This window comes from Octopus sinensis, linkage group LG12 (assembly GCF_006345805.1).
Source record: "Octopus sinensis linkage group LG12, ASM634580v1, whole genome shotgun sequence".
NCBI classification, from domain to species: domain Eukaryota; kingdom Metazoa; phylum Mollusca; class Cephalopoda; order Octopoda; family Octopodidae; genus Octopus; species Octopus sinensis.
The window spans coordinates 14,716,963-14,734,400 of NC_043008.1; the positions used below are offsets into that span (position 1 = coordinate 14,716,963).

General features: G+C 39.1%; 1 protein-coding gene across 3 annotated transcripts in view; it reads left to right on the forward strand.

Annotated features, from left to right (window-relative positions):
* The window catches only part of LOC115218085, a 98,475-nt gene that overhangs the window by 29,894 nt on the left and 51,143 nt on the right, over positions 1-17,438 (forward strand). The window contains exon 3 of one of the 3 annotated variants that reach the window (XM_029787863.2): positions 375-725. In XM_029787863.2, the coding sequence (XP_029643723.1) occupies positions 412-725 (314 nt within the window). In that variant the 5' untranslated portion in view covers positions 375-411. Of the gene's footprint in view, positions 1-374; positions 726-17,438 lie in introns of those variants that run through there. The other 2 variants (XM_029787864.2, XM_029787865.2) reach the window with 2 other exon arrangements.

Sequence of the window (17,438 nt, forward strand, 5' to 3'; positions counted from 1 at the left end):
TGGCATAGGGTGGGGCCGTTTGACCAGAGCTGGCAAGTTGGAGACTTGCATCAAATTCCAGTCTGATTTGGCATTGCTTCTATGGCTGGATATTCTTCTTAATGTTTTATATATATATATATATTAATTGCAGTGTACAGTGTTATATATCCATTATGGCTGATCTTACAAATTGGTTTCACACTAGGGGTTCAACAGAGTGTTAGGTAACTGTATGGTTATGTAACCTTGCACTCATCAGAGGTAGCCATTATGAAATGAAATATGGTGACTCTGTATATATGCCACATGTGTCAGCTAGCTTATATTAAAATGAAGAACTATTTTGTATTATGATATTCAACTGTGTTTCATCTATCTGTTCTATTCCTCAGTTTACTGCTGTCCTGATGGCTGGGTCCATACCAAGCCATGAAAATGCAAGATCTCCATGTTGTAGGACGCAACTCTGACATTCCAACCCATCACCATCAATACCGCAACCGAGAACTTCTGGAAGCCGTTCTGCAGAAGAAGGACGGTGAACAAAACAAAAGCGAGACAGGGTCACGTATCTCAGCTCTCATCAGCCGCCAAAATGGCAACTTAAGCCGTCCGTCAAGCTTCTCTCGTCGAAGCATCAACCTGTCCCGCCAAAGTCTTACGGAAACTCAGTCACATGACTCGGAGAGTGACTTGTTCAATGAAGAACGATGTTATTCAGGGACCGAAAAAAGCATATTCAGGTAAATTCATAAAATTTTTTATTTCATATTTTATGTTGTGAAATTTGGGTGGGGGTGTAATTGTTTATCAATTTAAAAATATATAAAAAATCTGAAAGTGAATTCTTACTGAGGCACAAGGCTACAAATTTAAAGGTGTGGGGTGAGAGAGGAATAACTGTTATGATATATATTTATGAAGACAATAAGGTTCTTAAACCTGGAATCAAAAGTACAAAGCAGATTTGGTGTTCCAATGCATATTTCTTGTTCTCCAAAGAAACCCATATCTTTTTTTTGCCAATATATATATTTTTTTATTTATATAGTAAATGCATTTTAAAGTCTTTTGTTTGTCTTAATTCTTAGTATGGAAGTATTTTATTTACTGTATTTCACCCCGGGGCAAACATTTTTCTTGTTGGGTAGTTAGCAATAGTAAGGGCATTCAGCTTCAAAAATTATATTCTACCTCTTGTGTAAGTATCCAAACTTCTACTTACAATCACAACCATATTAACATGAAAAAAGAGAATGTAAGGAAAAAAAAAAAAATTGATGCAGAATTAATCTCTCTCAATTCCAAGTTGTATCTGAATAAGAATTCCCAAATTTCACATTCTAGAACTATTAGCCCTACTATCAGAATATTTATCTGAAGAATCAGATCTTCATTAAAGAGACAATTTCCTGGGTTTAATTGGTCAGTAGATTCATAAAAGATGTCATTGCAAGTCAAATACTGCGGTAACTGACCTATCAACAACGTATACATTAAGTATGATACATAGATGGCTTTTTTAATTTAATACTGCCTCAATTGCATTTAACAAATTCTTATTCAGTTAGGTGGATATTTGAAACATCAATGAATGTTTTATTCACTATTTCCAATATCAGAGACGAGGAATTCTTATCCAAGCATGTGGTTGGCTATGAGTACATATCATTGAAATGGTCCAAAACTGCTGAAAGGCATCTGACTTTTGATGCATCTCAGTGAATTTTCATCTCCTAAAATGTATTGTATTTTTAACGCAGCAGCTTCATAAAATATATTATTTCCAGACAAATACCACAGTAACTGACCTATTAATAGTATGTGTATGCATTAAGTATGATACACATGTAACTATTTCAAAGTTGGTTTATGTATAACATATGCTTTGTCATTCCCATGGCATTTTTGTTGTTGGGATATCTGTTGGCTTTCTGACCTGCCCAATATCAAACTTCCACTCAGGTGTTTCACTGGACTTGATAATCCTGGTGGCACCCTTATCCTCCCCAGGATATGGGCATCACTGGTTCTTAAGGTACTCATCTGCTTTTCACAATTTTTTTTTCTTTTTTATTTCATCTAGTTTCAGCTCACGAGCTGTGGCCATGCTGGGGCACCGCCATTTATGAGAGAATGTTGTGGCGAAAGAGTCAGTAAAAGTTCACCATTACTTTCTGCCGGAGCTGCATGGAGCTTAGGTGTTTCGCTCATAAACACACACATCGCCTGGTCTGAGATTTGAACTCGCGATCCCTCAACCGTGAGTCTGCTGCTCTAACCACTAGGCCATGTGCCTCCACTTTCTTTAATCCTGCTGAGAACCCACACCATCTTTCGTTCAATCACCAACCACTCAGCTATTGGCAGATTGTACTGAATTACATGGTTACCAGCAAAAGGCTTCCATCAGTTTGTGATGATGGAATTGGTCTTTACCTGACAATATCAAAATGTCCGAAAGTATTTGGAGCACCCCACTCCTCTGCCCTCTACATTCCTATCTACCTTGTACCTTGAACATCCAAGGCCGATAGTTTGGAAGAAATACTAAACATTTTGAAATAAATACTCTTTCCACTGATACCGATACCGTTCATTTCTTGGCGCCATTTTCTCTTCCCACCCGGTACCATTCTTTTCTCGACCATTTCATTTATTAGTGACTTAGTCATAAGACAAAGAGCAGTACCCATGCTACTTTTTGGGCCTCCAACACAGGTGGAAGGAAGGAAGGAAAGAAGGAAGGAAGGAAGGAAGGGAGGGAGGGAGGGAAGAAGGGAGGGAGGGAGGGAAGAAGGAAGGAAGGGAGGGAGGAAGGAAGGAAGGGGGAAGGGAGGGAGGGAGGAGTGAAGGAAGGGAGAAAGGAAGAAAGGAAGGAAAGAAGGTATGAAGGAAGGAAGGGGGGAAGGAAGGAAAGAAGGGAGGAAGAAAGGAAAGAAGGAAGACAGGGAGGAAGGAAAGAAGGAAGAGGGAAGGCAGGCAGGAAGGAAGGAAAGAAGGAAGGGAAGAAGGAAGGAAGGAATGTAGGAAGGGAGGGAGGGAAGAAGGAAGGAAGGAAGGGAGGGTGGGAGGAAGGAGTGAAGGAAGGGAGGTAAGAAGGGAGGGAGGAAGGAAGAAAGGAAGGAAAGAAGGAAGAGGGAAGGCAGGCAGGAAGGAAGGAAGGGAAGAAGGAAGGAAATAAGGCAGGAAGGAAGGAAGGAAGGCAGGAAGGAAAGAAGGAAGGATGGATGGAAAGAAGGCAGGCAGGCAGGAAGGAAGGAAAGAAGGAAGGAAGAGAGGAAGGAAGGGAAGGAAAGAAAGGAAGGCAGGAAGGAAGTTAATCTTCAAACTAGAGACTTGGTGTAAATGCTTGCAAACAAAAAGTCTGCTAAAGACATCCAATCAGACGAAATACTGCTTAGCATTTCACCCGGTGTACTAACATTTCTGCCAGCTCAGCTCGCCACCTTAAAGATTTTTGATGATTAATGATGCCATTGATGTTCCTCAATACCCAAGGGAAAGGCATGAGCAAAGAAGACATTCCAGAGGGATGATGTATGGGGAAGGACTGGGAGTATTGGTTTGTGCAAGGTATGGTTTGGGTGGATTGGACACAGCATGAATGATGGGAGGAAGAGAATTGAGCGGGGCAGGAATGCCTGACTAAAAGTGACATGTGGCCAGCCAGTTCTGAAAAGCAGAGACCATTTTAGCAGCGGAGGAGGAGGAGGAGGAGGAAGAAGAAGAAGAAGAAGAAGAAAAAGAAGAAGAGAAAGAAAAACGAGAAGAAGAAGGAGGAGAATGAGAATGAGAAGAAGAACGAGAAGAAGAAGAAGAAGAGAGGAGGAAGAAGAAGAAGAAAAAGAATGAGAACGGGAAGAATGAGAAGAACGAGAAGAAGAAGAAAAGGAGGAAGAGGAGGAAGAGGAAGAAGAAGAATGAAAAGAAGAAGAAGAACGAGAAGAGGAAGAAGAAGAAAAGAAGAAGTAGAAAAAGAATGAGAAGAAGAAGGAGACGAATAAGAAGAAGAAGGAGAAGAAGAACAAGAAGAATGAGAAGAAGAAAAAAGGAGAAGGAGAAGAAGAAGAGAGAGAGAGAGAGGAGACAGCATACCCATGGATTAGAGGTTGAAATGTGTCTGAGTTTCCTGTTCTAAAGTAATAATTAAGGTCACACTACCCATAGCTCACTTACAGTAGTGAGTATTTTCTAATATCTTTAATCTTTCTCACAAAGATTAATATTTATTCTGCATCAAGATTAACGGTGACAACATAGATTACTAAATACCTTTCCTAGGGACACAACAAAACATCTGCAACAATCTGGCTAGAATAGGAATTCACAACACATAAAAGACAGTAGTTTCTTGCCCCAATCACTTGAACAATTTTGTATTTTCATCTCTGGCAAACTGTTTCTGCCACTCTTTACATCTTTACTTTTCTCTCTCTCTCTCTCTCTCTCTCTCTCTCTCTACATATATATATATATATATCACCTACTTCTTCGCTCTCCTGTGTGACCCTTCTGTCCAGCAGTCGCTATGATAGGTCGGTAGCCACTACACACATTTTCTTTCTCTCCTTGTTTCTTTCTGTGTTCCTTTCTGTGGAAGAGCATAGGCTCGAAACATTAAAGACTTTTTCAATTCCTGAGCGTTATACTAATACATCTGTTTGTTTTCTACACCACCTGTCTTCGTCTTTTGTTTTTTTCATGAATTCTCCTTATATATATATATATATATATATATATATATATATATATATTATCGAGGCATCATCCAGTCAGGCTGATTGCCCGGGCCAGCCTGACTACCTCTCTCCATCCCACCGAATCTTCCATTAGTGTTTTTAGGTCTTCAAATTGGAATCCAATATCTTCTGCAAGCTGTTGTATATGCATATTCCATGGTCTTCCAGCCGCTGTGGTACCATGATTTGGTGTCCACAGCATCACATTACTTACAAGTTCTTTACTTCTCCAATAGTGGATAGCAAACCTCAATCTCCGCACTTGGGTGGTTGATGAGAAAGTTGGTACATTCCCATATAACTTGTGCTGTTGGGTGCTCCCTCCAAGAGCTGTTGAGCACTGCATCGTGCCAATTGCACGTAAAAAGCATCAACCGATCGTGGCCGTTTCCAACCTCCCCTGGCACCTGTGCCAGTGGCACGTATAAAGCACCCACTACACTCACGGAGTGGTTGGCGTTAGGAAGGGCATCCAGCTGTAGAAACACTGCCAGATCAGACTGGAGACTGGTGCAGCCTCTTGGCTTCCCAGACCCCAGTCGAACCGTCCAGCCCATGCTAGCATGGAAAATGGGCGTTAAACGGTGATGATGATGATGATGATGATGATATATATATATATATATATATATATAATCTTCTATTCTATTGCTGCTACAACGGTTTGTCCTCTTATATTGAATATGCTAGTTGCATACCACCTTCACTCAGTCTTACACCATTTCTTCTCTTACCACACCCACTGTGTCTCTCTCTTCCTTACACTTACTTCTTTCACAATCCTTTCTCCTCAGAACTTTAATCCTCTAGAATTTCCTCTCCTCACTCAAGTTTTCTTTGTAGACATTGCCTTACAAAATGATCAAGCTAAACATGTATTACAGCAATCTCACCAGAGAAATTCTATAAAAGTTATATCCACTGCTCTACTTCTTCTGACTAAGGCATAAATATAAATCCAGGCTCAAGACGACATAAAAACATCCAAGCTCAAAGATATGCAGGCTCATGATGTCATAAAATTACCTATAAAAATACAAGCTTAAGATAATATAAACCTTGGCTCAAGATGGTATAAAAAATGCAGGGTCAAGATCATGGAAAAATGCAGGCTTAAGATGACACAAAATAATCCAGGTTCAATATGATGGTAAAAATGCAAGCTAAAGAGGACATAAAACCAAGCTCAAGATGATATTTAAAAAATCCAAGCTTTAGATGGTATAAAAGTGCAGGCTTAAGTTCAATTTATAATCAACCTGTGTTTGACGGTGTCAAGGTCACATTTAAGTTTGATGATTTCAAAGCTGTATATGTATCTAACAAACCATCCTGACTTTGTGTTTGGAGTCCACATCATTGTCATCCCTTCAACACAAGCCAGTCAGTCTCTTTTCTCTGCATGTTGTCCTCATTGATATTATCAAATGTAGTTTGGACTGATTTTCCATCATAAATGGAGCCACTGGAGTTATGTCTTGTTTGTTCCTTCTTGAGCCACGCCTGGCTCATAAGGGCCAGTTTCCTGGTTTCCTTGGTGTATAGGTTCCCCACCTGGATGGGACGCCAGTCCATCGCAGGTGAGCTGCAAGATGCAGGAGGAAAGAGTGAGAGAAAGTTGTGGTGAAAGAGTCAGCAGAAGTTCGCCATTACTTTCTGCTGGAGCTGCCTGGAGCTTAGGTGTTTTGCTCATAAACACACACATCGCCTGGTCTGAGGTTCGAACTTGCGATCCCTCGACTGCGAGTCCGCTGCCCTAACCACTAGGCCATGTGCCTCCATACTGGGGTTAGACAGAAGTGATGCTAAAAGACATGAAAGTATCATGGTCTTCCTTTTCCAAGGTAACAAGTTTCTACTCTGGGGTGCACCCTATTGTGATATTTCCTCTAGGGGCAATCTGGGAGAATCAGTGTCAAATCCAGATTTTGTCACCTGATAAATAAAAGACTGACAGCTGACGAAATGCTGGCTGCTTTCCGATAGTTTTTTTTTTTAAACTTGTTGCAATAAAAGTATCCAAAGTTCTGGACCCTCAAAACCATTCCACTACTCAGTCTAATCGGGATAGAGATGAGCTCTGTGAGTTTGAACGCCTCCTTCAGATATCTCTTTTAAATTTACCATTTTGTCCTGCTGGGACTACGAAACTGTTGTGTGGACGCCCCCAGATGATGACGTAGACTATCCCAATACGTAGATATAGAGGGTTCCTTTTCCAAGGTAACAAGTTTCTACTCTGGGATGCATCCTATTGTGATATTTCCTCTAGGGGTAACCTGAGAGGACCAGTGTCAGATCCAGATCTTGTCATCTGATAAATAAAAGACTCACAGCTGACAAAATGCTGGATGCATTTTGATAGGTTTCTTTTGAAAACTGTAGCAATAAAAGTATCCAAAGTTCTGGGCCCTCAAAACCATTCCACTACTCAGTCTGATCGGGATAGATATGAACTCTGTCTGTTTGAACACCTCCTTCAGGTATCTCTTTTAATTTACTATTTTTTCCTGCTGGGACTATGAAACTGTTATGTGGACACCCCCAGACGATGAAGTAGACTATCCCAATACGTGGATATAGAGGGAGAGGTCTAGACGTCAGAGTAGACTAGAACAGTGTAGAGTGGAGCAGATTTGAGTAGTAGAGGCATCCGAACATGTGACATAACAGTGGGGTAGTAGGCTAGAGTAGAGAACAGTCGAGCAGAGTAGCATTGAGTAGAGGTCATCTGAACGTGTGACATAACAGAAACATATACATGACTTGCTGTAATCTAATAAGATATTCTTCATAAAGAGACAAAACAGAAAAATAACCAAACATTTATACAATAAGACAATCTAGAAGTGTTATTCCCATTTCCTCAGTAATAAACAGAACTGAGAATTTAATCTCTGATAGCCATATAGAATCAAATATTTTCTGTATTGGGAATAAAAGTGTGATTTGTCCAATATCCAAGGATATTTCAAGACTATTAAGCCGTTTGTTTATTCCTTATCTATTGAAGTATTAATAACAAAATGTTTAAATGCAAAAATTCTATTTTTAAGATTGCACCATTATTCTTTAATTTTTATTTATTTATATTTTTTTTTTGTTTATTATCCCCTCTCGCTTTGTTTCTATAATGTTTGGACTAAATTGCATGGCAGCAGTAGTATTTAGTTTCAAGTTCAAATTCTAACAAAACTGTCAAAACCAGTCATTCAGCTTCAGTTAATTAGAATAAGCAACCGGCAGTAATATACTGGGGGTAGGGTGGAGAGAGATTTGGTAGAGGTGGATTGGGGTGAGAGGGATGAACGAATTGAATTGGTCTTACGTCACTGACAAAAATTGGTTTTGTGTTTAGTTGAAATAATATCACATGATGTCAAGAAAAAGAAAGCACCAACTCCCATGTACACACATGCATGTACACACACACACATACACACTCACACATATGTATGTATATGTATATATATATATGTATATGTACGTATATATATATGTAAATATATGTGTGTGTGCGTGCGTATGTATGTATGTATGTATGTATGTATGTATGTATATATATATATATATATACAAAGAGCAATAAAGATTCAAGTTAATTTAAAAAAATTTACTTGAATATGGTACCTAACTTAGATGCACCAAAAAAAAAACTATACTGATTTAACAATACAGTAATGTGGGGTGATTATAAGCGAGAAAGAAGCAACAAGAATGGATAGGTATTTAGTACGATCGTTTCATACAAGGACAGGTTTTATTAAAAGTTGCAAAGATTACAGCATATAAACGAGTCCCGTACTCATCAGCTAAAATACATGTAAGTTCTCTAGACATCCTAGTGTTTGAGGCTATACTCATGAAGTAATGTAGATAATTAAACAGATTTCTAAAGTTCATTAAAGAACTTTAATGAACTTTAGAAATCTGTTTAATTATCTACATTACTTCATGAGTATAGCCTCAAACACTAGGATGTCTAGAGAACTTACATGTATTTAGCTGATGAGTACGGGACTCGTTTATATGCTGTAATCTTTGCAACTTTTAATAAAACCTGTCCTTGTATGAAACGATCGTACTAAATACCTATCCATTCTTGTTGCTTCTTTCTCGCTTATATATATATATATATATACACACATTTCTTTTATTCTTTTACTTGTTTCAGTCATTGAAGGGTCTTAATCGGACAAATCAACCCAGAGTTTATTTTTTTTTAAGCCTGGTCTCTGTTGGTCTCTTTTGCCGAACTGCTAAGTTATGAGGAAGTAAACACACCAAGACCAGTCATCAAGCATTGATGGGGGAACAAACACAAACACAGAGACACACACACATAAATATATATACATATACATATATATATGTATATATATATATATATATATATATATATACACACACACATATATGCAGCAGGCTTCTTTCAGTTTCAGTCCACCAAATCCACTCACAAGGATTTGGTCAGTCCAAGGCTACAGTGGAAGATACTTGCCCAAAGTGCCATGCAGTGGGACTGTGTACCATATCTATTCACAAGGTGTTGGTCAGCTCATGGCTAAAGTAGAAGACACGTGTCGCAGGTGCCATGCAGCAGGACTGAACCCAAGACCATGTAAGTTGGATTGCAAACTTCTTACCACACAGCCACACCTGCATATGTTGTAAGTTCAATTCCCATCAAGACCTACTTTTCCTATTTTCTTGAGAATGAATATGAGGCCTTGTAATTTTAGTAGAAGGCGGCTCTAGCTTTTCTATTAAAGCACCCCACAATCTCCTGGATTAGCTGCTTTTCTATGGCATGAAGTCCAAACTCACCTAGGCAGGTTAAATGTCGAACACCTGGGTAACAAACCAGAAATTTCTCTCTCCCCCCACCCTGCACACACACATGCCACATAATCTTATTTCTTTATTGCCCACAAGGGGCCAAATATAGAGGGGACAAACAAGGACAGACAAAGGGATTAAGTCAATTACATTGCCCCTTGTATGTAACTGGTACTTAATTTATCGACCCCTGAAAGTCAACGTGCCACATAATCTGATGACTGTTGACTCCCCCCAGAGTTCATCCACACTTTGACAGATCTTTCTTTTCATCCTGTTGGGTGTCCAAAAGCCACCCTGCACCCCAAGTAGGCTTGATGGTATTGCAGGTTGTACTGGGTTACATGTTACCAGAGTATATATATTAACCCTTTCGTTACCAACCCAGCCAAAACCGGCTCTACCTCTGTAGTACAAATGTCTTGTTTTCATAAGTTTTGCATTAAAATATACCACCAAACCTTAGTCGCAATTTATGTTCCTAACACTAGCTGAATGATAACTAAGTTATTTTACTAAATTCTTTGTTGTATTTGAAATAATTGAAAGAAGCACTAAATACAGTAACGAAAGGGTAAAGCAGATACAAGTGGCAGTAGCAGTAGTTGTAGCAGCAGCAGTAATAGTAGTAGTAGTAGCAGCAGCCGTCCAAGAATTTGGACCTGGAGATCTCCATTTCCAGCGACTTCGAGGGCCACCTCCTAGTGGTGTCGGGCGTCAATGAAGAGCCCTTGACTACAACAAGACGACCAAAGTTTTTTTTCCAAGATCTGGGATCTCCCGCCCCTAAGCCCTAGACAATCACCTAATCACCCTTACCCATCTTGTTGCTTAACAACAACAACAGTAGCAGCAGTAGCAGTTGTAGCAGCAGCAGTAATGGTAGTAGTAACAGCAGTAGCAGTAGTAGTGGTAGTAGTAGTAGCAGCAGCAGCAGCAGGAGCAGCAGCAGCAGTAGATTTATTTTTCCTTGTCTTTGTCTACAATGACAGCAATTAGAACCGAATCCATTAATCACAAACCTCGTTAGCCTTTGTGTAATAATTCATAAACCAACATTAGTGTAATAATACTTTTTTTAAATTTTTCCCTCCTCCTTTAGTTTTTAGTTAAGTTCTTTCTAAATGTTCGAGTAACACCATAACAGGAACAGAGAGATTGATGTTAGAGAATTCAAATGGAAAAACTTTTTCCTTTCTCTTTTCTTTCTTTTTTTTATTCCCCCCCTCTCCCCGTTCCCATTATTTTCGTTTTTGCTGAAATATGGCTCTTACCATTTTCTCAGGTCAAGTATAAAACAACATCTTAAAATACCAAACCACAACGAACATCTAAGCGTTCGTTCGTACTAAATGGATTGACATATTCCACATTAAATAGAAGTGACATTTCGTTTTGGCTTTTGTTATCTTCTATTTAGAATGTGTTCAGACCGCATGCAAACATCCTGTTGCCTATTGATTAATGATCATTCCATAGTTTTTCTCTCTGTAGAGTCGAATGTTATGATTTCCCATTTGCCAAACCGCAGAAAACTCATTCTTCAAAACCAAAATAGTTTTGTGTTGTTACAAGTCAAAAAAACACTTAAAAATTATTGATTGCCTTTTAGCCTATTTTACTAATTGGTATAAACTGTATTTGTGTTTGAATTAGTTGAATTATGGTGTAAAATGATTTTTAACAAAGCTCATTGGTGTCCACTACAACTATCATCATCATCACCATCATTATCATCAGCATCATCATTTAATGTCCGTTTTCCATGCTGGCATGGGATTGGTTGGTTTGACAGGAGCTGGCATGGCTGGGAGCTGCACCAGGCTCCATTGTCTATTTTGGCGTAGGTCTCATCACTGGATGTCCTTCCTAATGCCAACTACTTTACGGAGTAGTTTACAGACAGTGAGCTGGCAGAATCGTTAGCACGCCGGGCGAAATGCTTAATGGTATTTCGTCCATCTAGGGCAGCGAGCTGGCAGAAACGTTAGCACGCCGGGCGAAATGCTTAGCGGTTTTTCATCTGCTGCTACGTTCTGAGTTCAAATTCCGCTAAGGTCGACTTTGCCTTTCATCCTTTCGGGGTCGATTAAATAAGTACCAGTTACGCACTGGGATCGATGTAATCGACTTAATCTATTTGTCTGTCCTTGTTTGTCCCCTCAGTGTTTAGCCCCTTGTGTGTAGTAAAGAAATAGGTACTTTACAGAGTGTACTGGGTGCTTTTCCCAGGGCACCAGACCCAGTACTTTTTACATGGCACCAACACCCAGTTTAAATAACTTACTATTTTTGTAGTTTTCGAAGGGAAATGGCAATAAAATTGCCCTCAAATTACACTTCCATCACCATCATTGGTGTTTTACAACAGTTTTTCCATGCTTGTATGCATTGGACAGTTTTTCTAGATAGTATTCTATGGTTGAATGATGTCCTTCTAATCACCAATCTTTTTTATTCACCTCTTGTAACATGCAAGGGTGTAAGTGTGTCTATTCCAAGACCAAGACATGTACAATAACATCAAATCACTCTCTACCATAAAAATAGATGATACTATGGACAATGTAATTCAGCCATCCATTATTTTTGCTCACTATTCCTGATGGTGGGTGGAGGTGCATGGCTTAGTGGTTAGGGTGTTAGACTTTTGGGACACCCTGTACTTCGTAGATATCAGAAAGGCATATGATTGCATGCCAAATGACATACTGTATACAGTTTTACACAAGTTTGAGATAAATGGATGCCCAGAAGTTTGCTGTGAAATCCTTATATGATAATGTAATTGTAGATTTTTTTTAAATAGCTTACTCAGAAGAGGAATGGCAGTATTTATGACCATTTTCTGGGCCTCTGGGACTGACAGAAGGATGAAAGAAAATTGATCCTCAGCCCAGGGATCTAACCTGAATGATTGCGACTGAAAGTCAGCCAAGCAGCAGATGCTGTTGCCGTTGAGCGAAACGGTCTTCGTCCCAGAGCTCGCAAGACGGGAGAAATCCGAAACATGGTCCTTCGCTATTCGTAAGACCCACAGAAGAGAAAGCAGGTCAACCCCCGACACCGAGAGCATCGACAGATGGATGAATGCACATCCAAGCTCAGCGGTTGCATAGGAAGTCGGGGACAAGAAACAGGAAGAAAGAGTGAGAGAAAGTTGGAGCGAAAGAGTACAACAGGGGTCGCCACCACCTCCTGCCGGAGCCTCGTGGAGCTTTAGGTGTTTTTGCTCAATAAACACACACAACGCCTGGTCTGGGAATTGAAACCGCAATCCTCCGACCGTGAGTCCGCTGCCCTAACCATTGGGCCATTGCGCCTCCACTGCAGATGCTGCTGGTACTCCATGTGATGGATAAAGTTTATCAACTTTGAAGAGGCCCCACTCCAGATGGCTGGATGTGATTGGAGAAGATCGCCAGAGGTTCGATATCACCTTGGAGGATGCAGAGGGGCTGGCTCAGGACTGCCAGTGATGGAGACCACTGGTGAACCTGGTCAGCTCTATGTATGATGACACCTCTGGGACCACTAACCTGGGATGACCTGAACCCCATCAAGCCAGAGCATCAAGCAGGCTTCCACATAGTTTCCACCTACAAAATTTTATTCACAGGTCTTTAAGAAACCTAGATGTGGCTGTGGGCATTAAGAAGCTTGCTTCCCAAACTACATGGTTAAGGGTTCAGTTCTATTCCTTGGCACTTTTGGCAACTGTTTTCTACTTTAGTCCTGAGCTGACCAAAGCCTTGTGAGTGAATTTGGTAGATAGAAGGCGGTGAGCTGGCAGAAACGTTAGCATGCTGGGTGAAATGCTTAGCGTTATTTCGTCTGCTGCTATGTTCTGAGTTCAAATTTTGCCAAGGTCGACTTTGCCTTTCTTCCTTTCAGGGTCGATTAAATAAGTACCAGTTTCGCACTGGGGTCGATATAATCTACTTAATCCGTTTGTCTATCCTTGTTTGTCCTCTCTGTGTGTAGCCCCTTGTGGGTAGTAAAGAAATAAGAAACTGTGTGCAAGCCTATCACACGTGTGTGTGTGTGCGCGTGTACGTGCATGCATGTCAATGTGTGCATTTCCTTGCCTTGATATCATGTGATAGTTGTAAACCCAAAACTGCACTGTTACAAAGTGAAATTCTTTACTATACAGCTACACCTGTGCACATGTCTGGAGATATAAGACAGGATGGTCATAACTAGAAATACTCTGGTCACAAATTCTGCTTGATTAATGCTAGTTTTAGAGATAACAACATCAATTCCAATTTAGAATATTTCCCATTCCTGTTTAACACAAACCAATGTTTTTTCCCCATTTTTTTTTTTTTTTGGCACTCCACTAATTTAAATAAATCGGAGGAATTTTTCCTTTTTAGAGATTTTTAGTATTCTACAAGATATAAAGTCTGAATTGGAAATGGATTTTCACATCTTTATACACAAAAGTTACGGCATCAGCAAACACATTTTGAAAGAAATATTCATTTGTCTTTTTTTTTTAGTTTAGAGACAAAAATTGATTAAATGGGAAAATATATCAATAAAAGATAAAATATTGTTTTCTTTTAATCTTTAACAAAGTAGTCGCATCATGTTTTGAGTGAAGAACTTGATTTTCTTAGCTTCTCTCTCTCTCTTTCACAAACACACACAAACACACGCAGAATTTTATCACTGTTTATTCTTGTACCAGTGGTATGTTATCAACAATGATGTCAGTTTTCTTAATCACAGAAATTGTTTTCCAATCAGAAAAACAACGGGGTTTTTTTGCCATAATGTTTTCTACAAATATTTATACACTCTGTTGAATGGTTTATACTCTTTTACTCTTTTACTTGTTTCAGTCATTTGACTGCGGCCATGATGGAACACCGCCTTTAGTCAAGCAACTCAACCCCGGGACTTATTCTTTGTAAGCCCAGTACTTATTCTATCGGTCTCTTTTGCCGAACCGCTAAGTGACGGGGGACGTAAACACACCAGCATCGGTTGTCAAGCAATGCTAGGGGGACAAACACACACACACACAAACACACACACATACACATATATACGACAGGTTTCTTTCAGTTTCCGTCTAACAAATCCACTCACAAGGCATTGGTCGGCCCGGGGCTATAGCAGAAGACACTTGCCCAAGATGCCACGCAGTGGGACTGAACCCAGAAACATGTGGTTGGCTAGCAAGCTACTTACCACACAGCCACTCCTGCGCCTATGTTTATGTTCAGATATTTTCAAAAAAGAGGACAATACAAGAACCGAAGACAAAACACTCCTAGTATTCACTTGAAATGTATATGCATGTATACATACATGCACATATATGTCTGTGTGTGTGTATTTTATGTATGTATATGCATTATAAACAGGGTGTCCCAGAAGTCGCTTACCATTCTGGTTTTCATTTAAAGTAATTAAAGCATTTTACTTCATTACATTTTTTCTGCATGTTTTATTGTAGAGGGTGGTCAATTTGAGCATTTGTTACGATTAATTTCAACAAAGTGTTTTTGAAATCAATAGGGGTGTATTCTTTTAAAAAACGAGGATGGGGCGTGACTTCTGGGACACCCTGTATGTGTATGTATATATATATATATATTCTGTTGTGTCTGGGGAGAGTCATTCTCTTTTTGTGCCTTATTATTTGACACACTCACTGGTAAAATTTCCACTTATTTCTTATTTTTATTTTCTAAAGTTTTGCAAACCAAATCCAAAAACGAAATATATATATATATATATATATATATATATATATAGAGAGAGAGAGAGAGAGAGACATAGATAGATAGATAGATAGATAGATAGATAGATAGATAGATAGATAGATAGATAGATAGATAGACAGATAAGGAAATCATTGATACTCAAATGCAGAATAATGCTGACAGAACAGCAGGAGCAAGATAAAATATCCATATTTTGCAGAAAAATTTGTCAGCAGCCAGCCATGAGACTTGAACTCACATCCCTGTGAGGTCATGATTGTGAAGTTGTGAATTTAATTCCCAGACTGAGCTGTGTGTTGTGTTCTTGAGCAAGGCACTTCATTTTACGTTGTTCCAGTTCAGTCATCTGTAAAAATGAGTTGTGACGTCACAGGTCTCAAGCTGTATCGGCCTTTGCCTTTCCCCTGGATAACACTGGTGGCGTGGAGAGAGGAAGCCGGTATGCATGGGCGACTGCTGGTCTTCCATAAACAACCTTGCCCGGACTTGTGCCTGGGAGGGTAACTTTCTAGGTGCAATCTCATGGTCAGTCATGACCGAAGGGGGTCTCAATATATATATATATATATATATATATATAAAAGGGAGATAGATAATGTTATCTTGTTTGGATGTAAGAATTACTCTGCAGTTTTTTGAAAATGATACTTGCCATTCCAACCCACTTTTAGTTTTAATTCAATTACTCTCATACACTCAAGTGTGACAGTTAAACACTTCATCCTTCTACTCATTTTCATTTTACATCCACTGTCACTCATTTCTACTGTCAATCACTAACTCTCTCATTGTCTCTTGATGACCTACTACTTCTACACTCATTGTGATGGCAAATATGTACATATAGCTAATTATTATTTGTTGATGTTAGAAAGAAATGTGTTAAAAATAATTTATTCTTCTGAATGTTAATGAAAGTTTCAGACAATTAAGAAAGTGACTCATTAAACACAGTTTCTAATGGTGAATAAATAACTTATTTGAAGTATCTTACAAGTGTTGGAATACATATTAAACGACAAAAGTTAATTGTTTTACTTATTAGTGTAATATGTAATATTTCTGAAACAGCTTTAACCTTTTAGCATTTAAACTGGCCATAACCGGCCAAAAGTATTCTCCCTGTTTTATGTTCAAAATGGCCAGATTTGGTCTCTCACACCAACCCTACAATATCATTTAAAAAATTAACAGCTACCTCATCAAAATCTCAAAGCTACAAGATAATGCATGATTAGTTCAAGGCAATGTGGATGAAAAAGCATTAATTTTGGTAGAATAATGCGAACAGTAAAGGGTTAAGCAGTCTTTATTTCTATACATGTGTGATGGTGCATGACCTATAGGTTAGGGTGTTGCACTCACAATTGCAAAATTGTGGTTTCACTTCTCAGACTGGGTAGTTTGTTGTGTTCTTGAGCAAAACACTTCATTTCACATTGAGTTGCAATCACTTTGATATCTGACGTGTAGTGCAATTTGCATCTGTACAAGGAATGACAATTTGACAGATGGACTGAGCTAATGGATGGTACAAACGTTTTGATCACTATAAACAGATCATCTATGCAGATTATTCAAAAAGAAGTTGTTGAACCTTCGTCTGTCTTTATAACAGAATGACCCTCCATTTTTGTTCATGTACCTTCTTTGTAGCTCCAATCCATTAATTAATTCATACAGAAAATTTTGTTTGGTTTTATTAAGAGAAATTTTTTTGTTTATTATATTACGTGGCTCCACCATTGCCTGCGCTGGTGCCACGTAAAAGGCATCCAGTCCATACTGTGAAGTGGTTGGCATTTGGAAGGGCATCCAGTTGTATAAACCATACCCAAACAGACACAGTAGCCTGGTATAGTCTTCTACTTGGCTGGCTCCTGTTAAACTGTTCAATCCATGCCCGTATGGAAGGCGGACTTTAAACAATGATGATTATGACCATCATCATCATCATCATCACCCTTATCATTAAAGTAATACTTACAACTTAAGCCCTTCGCTCTCTTTGGTACTTAGCCCACCCATGACTTATCTCTCCTGTTTTCAACTCTGCGCTGTCATTTCCTCACCCAGGTTTTGCTGGTTTTGAATTGTCAACAGGTTAGAAGTTCAAGTTGGTGTTATGACT